The sequence below is a fragment of the Esox lucius genome, chromosome 25, assembly GCF_011004845.1.
Source record: "Esox lucius isolate fEsoLuc1 chromosome 25, fEsoLuc1.pri, whole genome shotgun sequence".
Lineage (NCBI taxonomy): Eukaryota > Metazoa > Chordata > Actinopteri > Esociformes > Esocidae > Esox > Esox lucius.
Genome location: NC_047593.1, coordinates 21,496,520 through 21,510,014, shown reverse-complemented (window position 1 = coordinate 21,510,014; position 13,495 = coordinate 21,496,520). Strand labels below are relative to the sequence as shown.

General features: G+C 44.3%; 1 protein-coding gene across 12 annotated transcripts in view; it reads left to right on the top strand.

The window, feature by feature from the left end:
* slit2 (slit homolog 2 (Drosophila)) overlaps positions 1 to 13,268 on the top strand; it is a 95,304-nt gene extending 82,036 nt beyond the window's left edge. For 6 of the 12 annotated variants that reach the window (XM_034290971.1, XM_034290968.1, XM_034290970.1 and 3 more), the window contains 13 exons: positions 3,396 to 3,520; positions 3,956 to 4,053; positions 5,067 to 5,206; positions 6,198 to 6,221; positions 6,562 to 6,655; positions 7,221 to 7,358; positions 7,835 to 8,075; positions 8,860 to 8,990; positions 10,542 to 10,696; positions 10,785 to 10,975; positions 11,110 to 11,267; positions 11,553 to 11,767; positions 12,214 to 13,268. In XM_034290971.1, the coding sequence (XP_034146862.1) occupies positions 3,396 to 3,520; positions 3,956 to 4,053; positions 5,067 to 5,206; positions 6,198 to 6,221; positions 6,562 to 6,655; positions 7,221 to 7,358; positions 7,835 to 8,075; positions 8,860 to 8,990; positions 10,542 to 10,696; positions 10,785 to 10,975; positions 11,110 to 11,267; positions 11,553 to 11,767; positions 12,214 to 12,479 (1,976 nt within the window). In that variant the 3' untranslated portion in view covers positions 12,480 to 13,268. Of the gene's footprint in view, positions 1 to 3,395; positions 3,521 to 3,955; positions 4,054 to 5,066; positions 5,207 to 6,197; positions 6,222 to 6,561; positions 6,656 to 7,220; positions 7,359 to 7,834; positions 8,076 to 8,859; positions 8,991 to 10,541; positions 10,697 to 10,784; positions 10,976 to 11,109; positions 11,268 to 11,552; positions 11,768 to 11,916; positions 11,958 to 12,213 lie in introns of all 12 variants that reach the window. The other 6 variants (XM_029118195.2, XM_029118192.2, XM_029118194.2 and 3 more) reach the window with 2 other exon arrangements.
* The last annotated feature ends 227 nt before the right edge of the window (positions 13,269 to 13,495 follow it).

Genomic DNA, 13,495 nt, shown 5'->3' with positions numbered 1-13,495 from the left:
ACTAGAGCATGCCTCTTCAAACGACCATTACTAGAGCATGCCTCTTCAAACGATTATTACTAGAGCACACCTCTTCAAACGACTATTACTAGAGCACGCCTCTTCAAACGACCATTACTAGAGCACGCCTCTTCAAACGACCATTACTAGAGCATACCTCTTCAAACGACCATTACTAGAGCACGCCTCTTCAAACGACCATTACTAGAGCACGCCTCTTCAAACGACTATTACTAGAGCACGCCTCTTCAAACGACCATTACTAGAGCACGCCTCTTCAAACGACCATTACTAGAGCATACCTCTTCAAACGACCATTACTAGAGCACGCCTCTTCAAACGACTATTACTAGAGCACGCCTCTTCAAACGACTATTACTAGAGCACGCCTCTTCAAACGACTATTACTAGAGCACTCACATCAGCAGATTTAAGATGAGAATTCATTCAGTACTTTGCGGCTGTGAGCACCGAGTCTGACATCCCCTTAGAAAAGCTATAAAAGCTACATCCATTCTAGTGATGCACTGAATACAGGGAGAAGCGTTCCCCCGAAAATGAGAGCAGCCTCGGTCATGCTCACCTGCTCCGACCAACATATGAACATCCTATTAATATACAGTTGCAATAGCCTACATTTACATTCTGCAATGTGAATCAGCATGCAAAATGTAATATTCCAAATGATGAGCTATCACGGTGAAACATAACGATGCATCCCGTCTGCAGCTGTCTGCCTCTCCCTCTATCTAACCATCCCTCTATCTAACCATCCCTCTATCTAACCATCCCTCTGTCTAACCATCCCTCTATCTAACCATCCCTCTATCTAACCATCCCTCTATCTAACCATCCCTCTGTCTAACCATCCCTCTATCTAACCATCCCTCTATCTAACCATTCCTCTATCCAACCATCCCTCTGTCTAACCATCCCTCTGTCTAACCATCCCTCCATCTAACCATCCATCCGTCTAACCATCCCTCTATCTAACCATCCCTCTGTCTAACCATCCCTCTATCTAACCATCCCTCTGTCTAACCATCCCTCTATCTAACCATCCCTCTATCTAACCATCCATCTGTCTAACCATCTCTCTATCTAACCATCCCTCTATCTAACCATCCCTCTATCTAACCGTCCCTCTGTCTAACCGTCCCTCTGTCTAACCATCCATCTGTCTAACCGTCCCTCTATCTAACCATCCCTCTATCTAACCATCCCTCTATCTAACCATCCCTCTATCCAACCATCCCTCCATCTAACCATCCCTCTATCCAACCATCCCTCTGTCTAACCATCCCTCTGTCTAACCATCCCTCCATCTAACCATCCCTCCATCTAACCATCCCTCTATCTAACCATCCCTCTGTCTAACCATCCCTCTATCTAACCATCCCTCTATCTAACCATCCCTCTGTCTAACCATCCCTCTATCTAACCATCCCTCTATCTAACCATTCCTCTATCCAACCATCCCTCTGTCTAACCATCCCTCTGTCTAACCATCCCTCCATCTAACCATCCATCTGTCTAACCATCCCTCTATCTAACCATCCCTCTGTCTAACCATCCCTCTATCTAACCATCCCTCTATCTAACCATCCATCTGTCTAACCATCTCTCTATCTAACCATCCATCTGTCTAACCGTCCCTCTATCTAACCATCCCTCTATCTAACCATCCCTCTATCTAACCATCCCTCTATCCAACCATCCCTCCATCTAACCATCCCTCTATCCAACCATCCCTCTGTCTAACCATCCCTCTGTCTAACCATCCCTCCATCTAACCATCCCTCCATCTAACCATCCCTCTATCTAACCATCCATCTATCTAACCATCCCTCTATCTATATTGTGTTTACACTGCGTGCACAATTATTAGGCAAGTGAGTATTCTGATCGTAGCATTATTTATATGCACATTTTCCGACTCCAAACCATATAAACTTGAATGCTCATTGGATTGAGTCATTTTCAGGTGATATGTATTTGTGTAATGAGGGAGGGTGTGGCAACAGTGAATAACACCTAATATCAAGGTGTGCATAATTATTAGGCAGCTTCATGACTTCAGGTAAAATGGGTAAAATAGATTTAACTGACACTGAAAAGTCAAACATTTTAAAATGCTTTTCAGAACTATTGAACCACCGGACAATCAAATGTTTGTTTGCAAAGAGTCAACTGGGGAGCAAAGAAATTGAGAACTTGTGGGCCCTTCTCAAACGTGAGATTTACAGTCAGGGAAGACAATACACCTCTCTGAACAGCATTTGGGAGGCTGTGGTTCCTGCTTCAGTTAAAGTTGGGTGAACAGATCAAGAAACTGACAGATGGAAGGCTCATAGCAGTTATTGAAAATAAGGGTGGCTATATTGGTCGCTGAATATTTTTGAAAGGAATTTTTTTTTAATTAATTGTTATTTTGTGTTACTTATTTGTTACACTTACTTTAAAAATAGAGAAATACGTGAGTTGGGAGAAATTATTTTTTCATTTAGTTGCCTAATAATTCTGCAAACCAATTGTTGCCTAATAATTCTGCACTCTTATGTATTCCCCTGAGAAAGATCAAAACTCACGTTTACTTTGTTAAACATTCAGGTTTGAGGTTCAATGATATTTTGGATTGACTGAGAGCATTGTGTTTGTTCAACAATAAAATAAATCTTGAGGAGTACGATTGGCCTAATAACTGTGCACGCAGTGTACACTTGAAATTCAGATAACTTCTAAATAACTTCATGATGTGATTAAAAAAATGTGCATTGTTGTTTTGCATCATTACGTATTTACTGTTATATCTTATAAATGGTTGAAGTTTTGTTCATTCACATTATTAGTCACTCATTCAGAAGATAAAATTTGCGTAAATTGTAAAACCCAGAATATAGGTTTCATTTACAGAAAAAACAGGGGGAAAAAAATGTATTTCATAGGGGCCTATAGATAGCTGGTCTGAATGAAAATGAAATACGCTAAGATTTAATGTTTTGCAGGTGAACTTTAATAAGTAAAGAGTTTTCAGTGACTACAGAACACTGTGTAAAAGATGATGAAGGACAGAAGCGTTGCTGTGTATGAGACAGCTGTGTAACCTTTGCCCTCAATCAATCAATCACATTTATTTATAAAGCCCTTTTTACAACGGCAGTTGTCACAAAGTGCTTTTACAGAGACACCCGGCCTTGTTCAGTACGCTGTTGAGCAAGAGTTATGTGCAAAAAGGAAATGGAAGACCGGCTCTGATAGAGACCTATCTCTAATAGAAGCCTGTCTCTAATAGAAGCCTGTCTTTAATAAAAGCCTGTTTCCAACAGAAGCCTGGCTTAAGTAGAAGCCTGTCTCAACTAAATAATTGAGTATATTAATAATATTTGTATTTCCAGGTCCTCTAGATGTGGCTATCCAGGCCAAGTGTGACCCATGTCTGTCCAACCCCTGCCAGAACGATGGCACCTGCTCCAACGACCCAGTCACTTTCTATCACTGCAGCTGTCCATATGGATTCAAGGTACTGACACTGACCTCTAACTCTGACCTTTAACCCTGTCCCTAACTTTCTCCTCTTGGTGATTGGAGAGGTCCATCAGTAACCTGTCTGTCTCTCTGTGTGTTGTTTCTACAGGATCCACCAGTAACCTGTCTGTCTCTCTGTGTTGTCTCTACAGGATCCATCAGTAACCTGTCTGTCTCTCTGTGTGTTGTCTCTACAGGGATCCATCAGTAACCTGTCTGTCTCTCTGTGTGTTGTCTCTACAGGGATCCATCAGTAACCTGTCTGTCTCTCTGTGTGTTGTCTCTACAGGGATCCATCAGTAACCTGTCTGTCTCTCTGTGTGTTGTCTCTAAAGGGGATCCATCAGTAACCTGTCTGTCTCTCTGTGTGTTGTCTCTACAGGGATCCATCAGTAACCTGTCTGTCTCTCTGTGTGTGTTGTCTCTACAGGGACAGGGTTGTGAGGAGACTATCCATGTGTGCATCAGTAACCCCTGTCAGCATGGAGGCACATGTCATCTGAAGGAGGGAGAGAATAGCAACTACTGGTTAGACACACACACACACACAGTCACAGACAACTTGTCTACATAGATAATGAATGTGAATAGTGTGTTACTGTTCGTGTTACTGTTCGTGTTAGTGTGTTAGTGACTGTAATTGTGTGAGTGTTAGTTTGTTTGTGACTTTAATTGTGTGAGTGTTAGTTTGTTTGTGACTGTAATTGTGTGAGTGTTAGTTTGTTTGTGACTGTAATTGTGTGAGTGTTAGTGAGTTGGTGACTGTGTTAGTGTGTTAGTGACTGTGTTAGTGTGTTAGTGACTGTGTTAGTGTGTTGGTGACTGTGTTAGTGTGTTAGTGACTGTGTTAGTGTGTTAGTGACTGTGTTAGTGTGTTGGTGACTGTGTTAGTGTGTTAGTGACTGTGTTAGTGTGTCAGTGACTGTGTAAGTGTGTTAGTGACTGTAATTGTTTGAGTGTTAGTGTGTTAGTGACTGTTATTGTTTGAGTGTTAGTGTTTTAGTGACTGTAATTGTTTGAGTGTTAGTTTGTTTGTGACTAATTGTGTGAGTGTTAGTGAGTTGGTGACTGTGTTAGTGTGTTAGTGACTGTGTTAGTGTGTTGGTGACTGTGTTAGTGAATTGGTGACTGTGTTAGTGTGTTAGTGACTGTGTTGGTGACTGTGTTAGTGACTGTGTTAGTGTGTTAGTGACTGTGTTAGTGTGTTAGTGACTGTGTTAGTGTGTTGGTGACTGTGTTAGTGTGTTAGTGACTGTAATTGTTTGAGTGTTAGTTTGTTTGTGACTGTAATTGTGTGAGTGTTAGTTTGTTTGTGACTTTAATTGTGTGAGTGTTAGTGAGTTGGTGACTGTGTTAGTGAGTTGGTGTCTGTGTTAGTGTGTTAGTGACTGTGTTAGTGTGTTAGTGACTGTAATTGTTTGAGTGTTAGTGAGTTGGTGTCTGTGTTAGTGTGTACGTGTCCTTCGAGCACTAATAGTTGTAATAAGTAGGTGTGAAGGTCAAGATAACACCATCATCTACTCTCATGTGTGTGTTTCCAGGTGTGTCTGTCCAGAGGGCTTCGAGGGAGATATGTGTGAGATCAACATCGATGACTGTGAGGACAATGACTGTGAGAACAACTCCACTTGTGTGGATGGAATCAACAACTACACCTGCATGTGTTCCCCTGAATACACAGGTACCGCACACGCACGTGCACACACACACGCACACACACACACACCCACACGCACACACGCACACGCACGCTTCTCTATGTTGTTTGGTTTCTGTTTCTTCTGCTTTCTGCTTCTGCACTTAACAGCTGATCTTTCTAACTGCTCTGTAAACTGTACTAATGGACAACTGAATGTGCTGCTCTCTCTCTCTGTCTGTCTGTGTCTCTCTTGTTCTCTCTGTCTCTCTCTGTCTCTCTGTGTCTCTGTGTCTCTCTCTGTGTCTCTCTGTCTGTCTGTGTCTCTCTTGTTCTCTCTGTCTCTCTCTGTCTCTCTGTGTCTCTGTGTCTCTCTCTGTGTCTCTCTGTCTGTCTCTGTCTCTCTGTGTCTCTCTCTGTGTTTCTCTGTCTGTCTCTGTCTCTCTCTGTCTCTCTGTGTCTCTGTGTCTCTCTCTGTGTCTCTCTGTCTGTTTGTGTGTCACTCTCTCTCTCTGTCTGTGTGTCTCTCTTGTTCTCTCTGTCTCTCTCTGTCTCTCTGTGTTTCTCTGTCTGTCTCTGTCTCTCTCTGTGTCTCTCTGTCTGTCTGTGTGTCACTCTCTCTCTCTGTCTGTGTGTCTCTCTTGTTCTCTCTGTCTCTCTCTGTCTGTCTCTGTCTCTCTCTGTGTCTCTCTCTGTCTGTCTGTGTCTCTCTCTGTGTCTCTCTCTGTGTCTCTCTGTCTGTCTGTGTGTGTCTCTCTCTCTCTTTCTGTCTGTGTCTCTGTCTCTCTGTGTCTCTCTATCTGTCTCTGTGTTTCTCTCTGTGTTTCTTTGTCTCTGAAATTCTCTCTGTCTTCTCTCTCCTTGACTGTCCTATGTCCTTATCGCTCTCTGTATCACTCTGTTGTTCTGTCTCACTCTCTGTATCACTCTGTTGCTCTGTCTCGCTCTCTGTATCACTCTGTTGCTCTCTCTCTCTCTTTCTCTCTGACTTTGACTGTCTTGTTGTCTGGTCTGGTTGTCTGTCTGTGGCTTGCAGCTGCTACCAATGAGGTGGAGAGAGGTTAGTCATGTATTCTCTCTGTCTGTCTCTCCCTCTGCTTTATTCTACTGTCTAAGACAAATGCTGTCTGTCTCCACTTGACTCTACTGTCTTAGACTTACATTGTCTGTTTCTGCTTGACTCTTGAGAGATTTTCCCAACATTAAACCAAATAATGGTCTTGAGTGTACTTGTACATATTTTGGGAAATAATGTAAAAAGCCCTTCATCTTTTAAAACATCAGTGGCTCGTTGACAGAGTTGATATGAGAAAAAAAGATGCTTATGAAGTTATGTTGAAAGATTTGTATGTGCTTGCATGCATATCTGTGGTGTGTTTGGTATGTTTGTGTTTGTGTAGGGGAGCTTTGTGAAGAGAAGTTGGATTTCTGTTCCCCAGAGTTAAACCTCTGCCAACACGATTCCAAATGCATTCTGACACCTCCTGGATACAAGTAAGTGGACACACTAAAACACATGCACACATTTGATTTAACCTGTATTTCATTTAGTTGATCCTATCTATGTTAATTCTAGAGTTTAAGGGTTGGTCTTATTTAGATTTTAGTCCTGGGTTAGAGAGTTAGTTGATCCTATCTAGACTAGTCCTGGGTGAGAGAGTTAGTTGATCCTATCTAGACTAGTCCTGGGTTAGAGAGTTAGCTGATCCTATCTAGACTAGTCCTGGGTGAGAGAGTTAGTTGATCCTATCTAGACTAGTCCTGGGTTAAAGAGTTAGTTGATTCTATCTAGACTAGTCCTGGGTTAAAGAGTTAGTTGATCCTATCTAGACTAGTCCTGGGTGAGAGAGTTAGTTGATCCTATCTAGACTAGTCCTGGGTTAGAGAGTTAGTTGATCCTATCTAGACTAGTCCTGGGTGAGAGAGTTAGTTGAACATTTAATGTCCCAGGGTTTGAATATGTCAGACTACACACAGGACAATTGTAAATGTGTGTTCCAGGTGTTAGTGTATTGTACTATTAAAAGGATGTGTGTGTGTGTGTATGTGTGTGTGTTAGGTGTGAGTGTACTCTGGGCTACACAGGAGACCAGTGTGAGATGGACTATGACGACTGTGTGGAGAACAAGTGTCAGAATGGAGCTGAGTGTATCGATGCAGTCAATGGATACACATGTGTGTGTCCTGAAGGATACAGGTACACACACACATATACACACACATACATACACACACACACACACACCCACACACATACACACACACACACACACACATATACACATATACACACAGATACATACACACACACACACACCCACACACACACACACACACACACACACACACACGTACACACACATACACATATACACACACATACACACACACACACATACACACACATACACACACACACACGTACACACACATACACATATACACACACATACACACACACACACACATACACACACATACACACACACATGCACACACATATACACACACACACATACACACACACACACACAAGAAGAGCAGAACACAACCAAACAGAACCCATCAAGAATCAGGACAAAACATGAATGTTAGCTCACACAGAGATGAAAGAGCTGTTCCAAGATCAGTCCTCTGAGGATTATGTTCATCTGTCTGTCTGTCTGTCTCCAGCGGTCTGTTCTGTGAGTTCTCTCCACCCATGGTTCTACCCCGCACCAGCCCCTGTGACAATCATGAATGTCTGAACGGAGCACAGTGTGTCGTTGTGGACATTGACCCTCGCTGCCAGTGTCTCCATGGTTACCAGGGTGAGCAGTGCGAGACTCTAGCCAGCGTCAACTTCATCAACCGGCAGTCATACCTGCAGCTACCATCAAGCCTGATCACACCTGAAACGAATATCACTCTACAGGTAAACAGGCACAACGCACTAATATCACTCTACAGGTGAACAGGCACAACACACTAATGTCACTCTACAGGTAAACGGACATAACACACTAATATCACTCTACAGGTAAACAGGCACAACACACTAATATCACTCTACAGGTAAACAGGCACAACACACTAATATCACTCTACAGGTAAACAGACACAACACACTAATATCACTCTACAGGTAAACAGACACAACACACTAATATCACTCTACAGGTAAACGGACAAAACACACTAATATCACTCTACAAGTAAACAGGCACAACACACTAATATCACTCTACAGGTAAACAGGCACAGCACACTAATATCACTCTACAGGTAAACAGACACAACACACTAATATCACTCTACAGGTAAACAGACACAACACACCAATATCACTCTACAGGTAAACAGACACAACACACTAATATCACTCTACAGGTAAACAGACACAACACACTAATATCACTCTACAGGTAAACAGGCACAATACATTAATATCACTCTACAGGTAAACAGACAAAACACACTAATATCACTCTACAGGTAAACAGGCACAACACACTAATATCACTCTACAGGTAAACAGACACAACACACTAATATCACTCTACAGGTAAACAGACACAACACACTAATATCACTCTACAGGTAAACAGGCACAACACACTAATGTCACTCTACACTAGGTAAATGTGTAATAAAAAATTGCATTTTATCCATCACCAACATTTACAGTAGTGATTAAGAAATGTGTGTGTGTTTGTCAGATCGCTACAGATGAGGACAGTGGAGTGTTGCTCTATAAAGGAGACAATGACCACATTGCCATGGAACTTTACAGAGGACGCCTCCGTGTCAGTTATGACACCGGAACACACCCTCCATCTGCTATATACAGGTAACACACACACACACACACCCTCCATCTGCTATATACAGGTAACACACACACACACCCTCCATCTGCTATATACAGGTAACACACACACATCCTCCATCTGCTATATACAGGTAACACACACACACATCCTTCATCTGCTATATACAGGTAACACACATACACACATCCTTCATCTGATATATACAGGTAACACACACACACATCCTTCATCTGATATATACAGGTAACACACACACACACATCCTCCATCTGCTATATACAGGTAACACACACACACATCCTTCATCTGTTATATACAGGTAACGCACTCACACATCCTCCATCTGCTATATACAGGTAACACACACAACCTCCATCTTCTATATACAGGCCTTTACTGCAGCTGTCTTCAGTTTTTGTTTGTTTGTGGGTCTTTCTGCCTTTAGTTTTGTCTTCAGCAAGTGAAATGCATGCTCGATCGGGTTGAGATCAGGTGATTGACTTGGGCCAATGCAGAATAATCTACTTCTTTGCCTTAAAAAACTTTCACAGTATGTTTTGGGTCAATGTCCATCTGTAAAGTGAAGCACTGTCCAATCAACTTCATTGAATTTGGCTGAATCTGAGCAGACAATATATCCCTCTACACTTGTTAATTTATCTGGCTGCTTCTGTCTTCTGTCACATCATCAATAAACTCTAGTGACCCAGTGCCATTGGAAGCCATGCATGCCCATGTCATCACACTGCGTCCAGATGATGTGGTATGCTTCAGATCATGAGCCGTTCCAAGCCTTCTCCATAATTTTTTCTTCCCATCATTCTGGTACAGCTTCATCTTAGTTTCATCTGTCCAAAGAATGCTGTTCCAGAACTGGGCTGGCTTTTTTTGATGTTTTTTGCCAAAGTCTAATCTGGCCTTTCTATTCTTGAGGCTTATGAATGGTTTGCACCTTGTGGTGAACCCTCTGTATTTGCTCTTGTGAAGTCTTCCCTTTGTGGTAGACTTGGATAAGGATATGCCTCCTGGAGAGGGTTCTTCACTTGGCTGGATGTTGTGAAGGTGTTTGTCTTTACCATGGAAAGGATCCTACGATCATTCATCACTTCTGTGGACATCCAGGCCTTTTTGTGTTGCAGAACTTTTCTTTTTTTCTCAGAATGTACCAACCAAAATTACAAAACCTGTGTCCGTGTCCAATTATTTCTGCACCTAACTCTAAACACACAATCATAACAAAATGGTTTGCTTTGTGTTGTGTGTTTTAAAGGTTATGTCAATTGTGTAGTGATTATACCGATCTTAACATGGCAATGTGTCTTAACCACATTTGACAGTTTATGAAATTTTTTCAAATGTTATAACTTGTTATAACTATATTTTCTTAAAATAATTTTGTAATGGTCCTATCTAGACTTTAGTCCCATTTACTACTGTCCATTTACTATTGTTCATTTACTACTTTCCTTTTACTACTGTTCATTTACTACTGTCACTTTACTAAAAATGTATCAGCCTTTTATCCACGATTCCCTTTGTGTATCCTCCAACTCTGCACCCCCCCTCAGTGTGGAGACGGTGAATGATGGGGTGTTCCATGTGGTGGAGCTGGTGGCCTCAGACCAGACTCTGTCTCTGTCCATCGATGGGGGAACAGCCAAGACCATCAGCTCCCTCAGTAAACAGTCAACTCTCAGCATCGACTCTCCCCTCTACCTGGGTGGTAAGGACACCTCTCTACCTATGTGTGTGACACGGTTGGTACTAGCATAAGTGCTTGTCCATAGTGACCCCCCCCTCCCCGTCCTCAGGTATGCCAGATCGCTGGTCCATCTCTGGAGGTTCGTCTGGGCTGCAGGCTGGATCCAGTGGGAGGAGTTTGGGAAGTTCCGCGGCACTGCAGTCTGGATCCGGGAACGGGAGCAGCTTTCACGGCTGTTTGAGGAACCTGTACATTAACGGACAGCTACAGGACCTGGCAGCTGGCCTGGAACTGGGACAGGTACTGCACACACAGACACACACACACACACGCTGTCACATGAACACACACACGTACACACACACACGTACACACACACACACTGAGACATGAACACAGCTGAACGTGGCTAAGCTGGGCATTGTGTTGTCCAGACTGGTGTGCAAGCGGGCTGTCAGCCCTGCCAGGCCGGAGTGTGTGGTCAGGGAGAGTGTCACCCCACTGGGCAGAGCAGCTTCTCCTGTACCTGCCAGCCTGGGTGGACCGGAGATCGATGCCAGGCCCGGGTCAACCACCCCTGTGATGGAAACAAGTGAGTGGGCCAGAGAGGAGAGTGGATGGGTGGAGCAATGGGGCAGTGGGTGGAGGAATGGAGAGTGTGATGGGATGACAGAGGAAGTGGGAAAGAGAGGGAGAGGGGGGGTGGGTGGAGGAATGGGGGAAAGACAGGGAGAGGGGGGGTGGGTGGAGAAATGGGGGAAAGAGAGGGAGAAGGGGGGTGGGTGAATAGGGGTTGGGTGGGTGGATGGGGGTTGGGTTGGTGGGTGGAAGTATTGTGGAATTAAAATATTTTCCCCTGCCTCCTCTCCTCCTCCAGGTGTATCCATGGTTCCTGTCTTCCCATCAACTCTTACTCCTACTCCTGCCGATGTCAGCCGGGCTTCATAGGCGTGCTCTGTGATGAAGCCAACCAGGAAGTCCCAGACCCGTGTCAGCTGACCCGGTGTAAACATGGGAGTTGTAGGCTGTCGGGCCTCGGCAAGGCCTACTGTCAGTGTAACCCGGGATACACTGGAGATGCCTGTGACAGAGGTGAGAGGTCGGCTCTGTTCATCTTTCGATCTGCTTTCCTGTCTGCCTGGCTGTCTGTCTGCTTGTCTGTCTGTCCGTCTGCCTGTCTGTCTCTGCTCTAACACTTACTCTTTGCGGTCTGTCTGTATTCTTCTGTCTGTCTGCCCCAGCGTCCTCTGATCCTCCGCCCCCCGGCCGAGGGGTCACCCAGGTGAGACACAGGGTCAGAGGTCAGAGCTCAGCCCGCTCGGGCCCGCCACCTCTCCTTACCCCTAACCCATCCTCCTTCAAAGCCAATCACGTCGGACGTTGTTTCCATTCGCCCTGTATGCCTTATCTCCAGACTATCCTCCATCATCCCCTCCATCCATCATGCATTCACCGCCCCCCGTAACTCCATCATCCATCCATCATCCATCCGGGCCTTTTTTCTCCTCCTCATCCTTGTCTCCATCTTTACTCTGTAGAGGTGGTCTGTCGAGGGGAACGGCTCAGAGATGTCTACCAGCTCCAGAGGGGTTACTCGGCGTGCCAAACCCAGGAGAAGGTCTCCCGTCTAGAATGTCGCGGCTCCTGTCCGGAGGGGGCTGGGGGAGGGGGCGGGGCCGGCTGCTGCACCCCCCTACGCTCCAAACGCAGGAAATACACCTTCCAGTGCACCGACGGCTCCTCTTTTGTACAGGAAGTAGAGAAGGTGGTGAAGTGTGGTTGTACAAAGTGTCCCACCTCGTAAAACTTCCCCTCCTCCCCGAGCCCTGGGATGAGAGGGCCCACCTCATCCCGTCACGTCCTCTTGCTGTTCCTCTTCCTCACTCTGGGAGGAACCCCATCATCACCTCATCTTCTCCTCTTCCCCACCGCCTTCTTTTTGTAAAACCCTAAAAAAAAAAGTGAAAACGGAGAAAACGACAACAGATGCTCCATACTTGGACTGTGGGCTTCCTCAGAGATGATGAATTATATTGTAAAATACAAAACAACAGACTTATTTTTTATTATCAAGCGGAGAAAAAGACAAAAAACAAACAAGAGTTTACTTTATAGCTTTTCTTTTGTTGCCAGGATTTTTAGCAGTGTTTCGCTGATGGATAACCACTTTGTGTTGTGTAAATCCTGTTTCCTGTCCCACATTTATCGTAGTAGTACAGAGTCACCACTAGGAGGCGCTGCCCTGCTCCCAATCAGGTGGAGACAAATTCCCAAACCTAAATGGAAGCCTGACCCTACACCCTGAGCACTTGTGGAGATCTGGGGCGGGTTTGACAGGTGTAAGTAATCTGGTCACAGCTCCACCTGGCCCTCTGATAGGCTAGATGTAAGGTCCACCATGCTAATTAAACCAGTTAACCACCCTTAGATCTCCACAAATGCATCAGCTGTATGGCAGCTGGGACCAGACCAGAGGAAACCAGCATCTTTTCAGGACTCACACACACCATAAACACACACACACCATAAACACACACACACCATAAACACACGCACACTATAAACACACATACATCATAAACACACGCACACTATAAACACACACAGATCATAGACACACACACACCATAAACACACACACACCATAAACACACACACATCATAAACACACACACATCATAAACACACACACATCATGAACACACACACATCATAGACACACACACACCATAAACACACACACACCATAAACACACACACACCATAAACACACACATCATAAACACACACACATCATAGACACACACACACCATAAACAC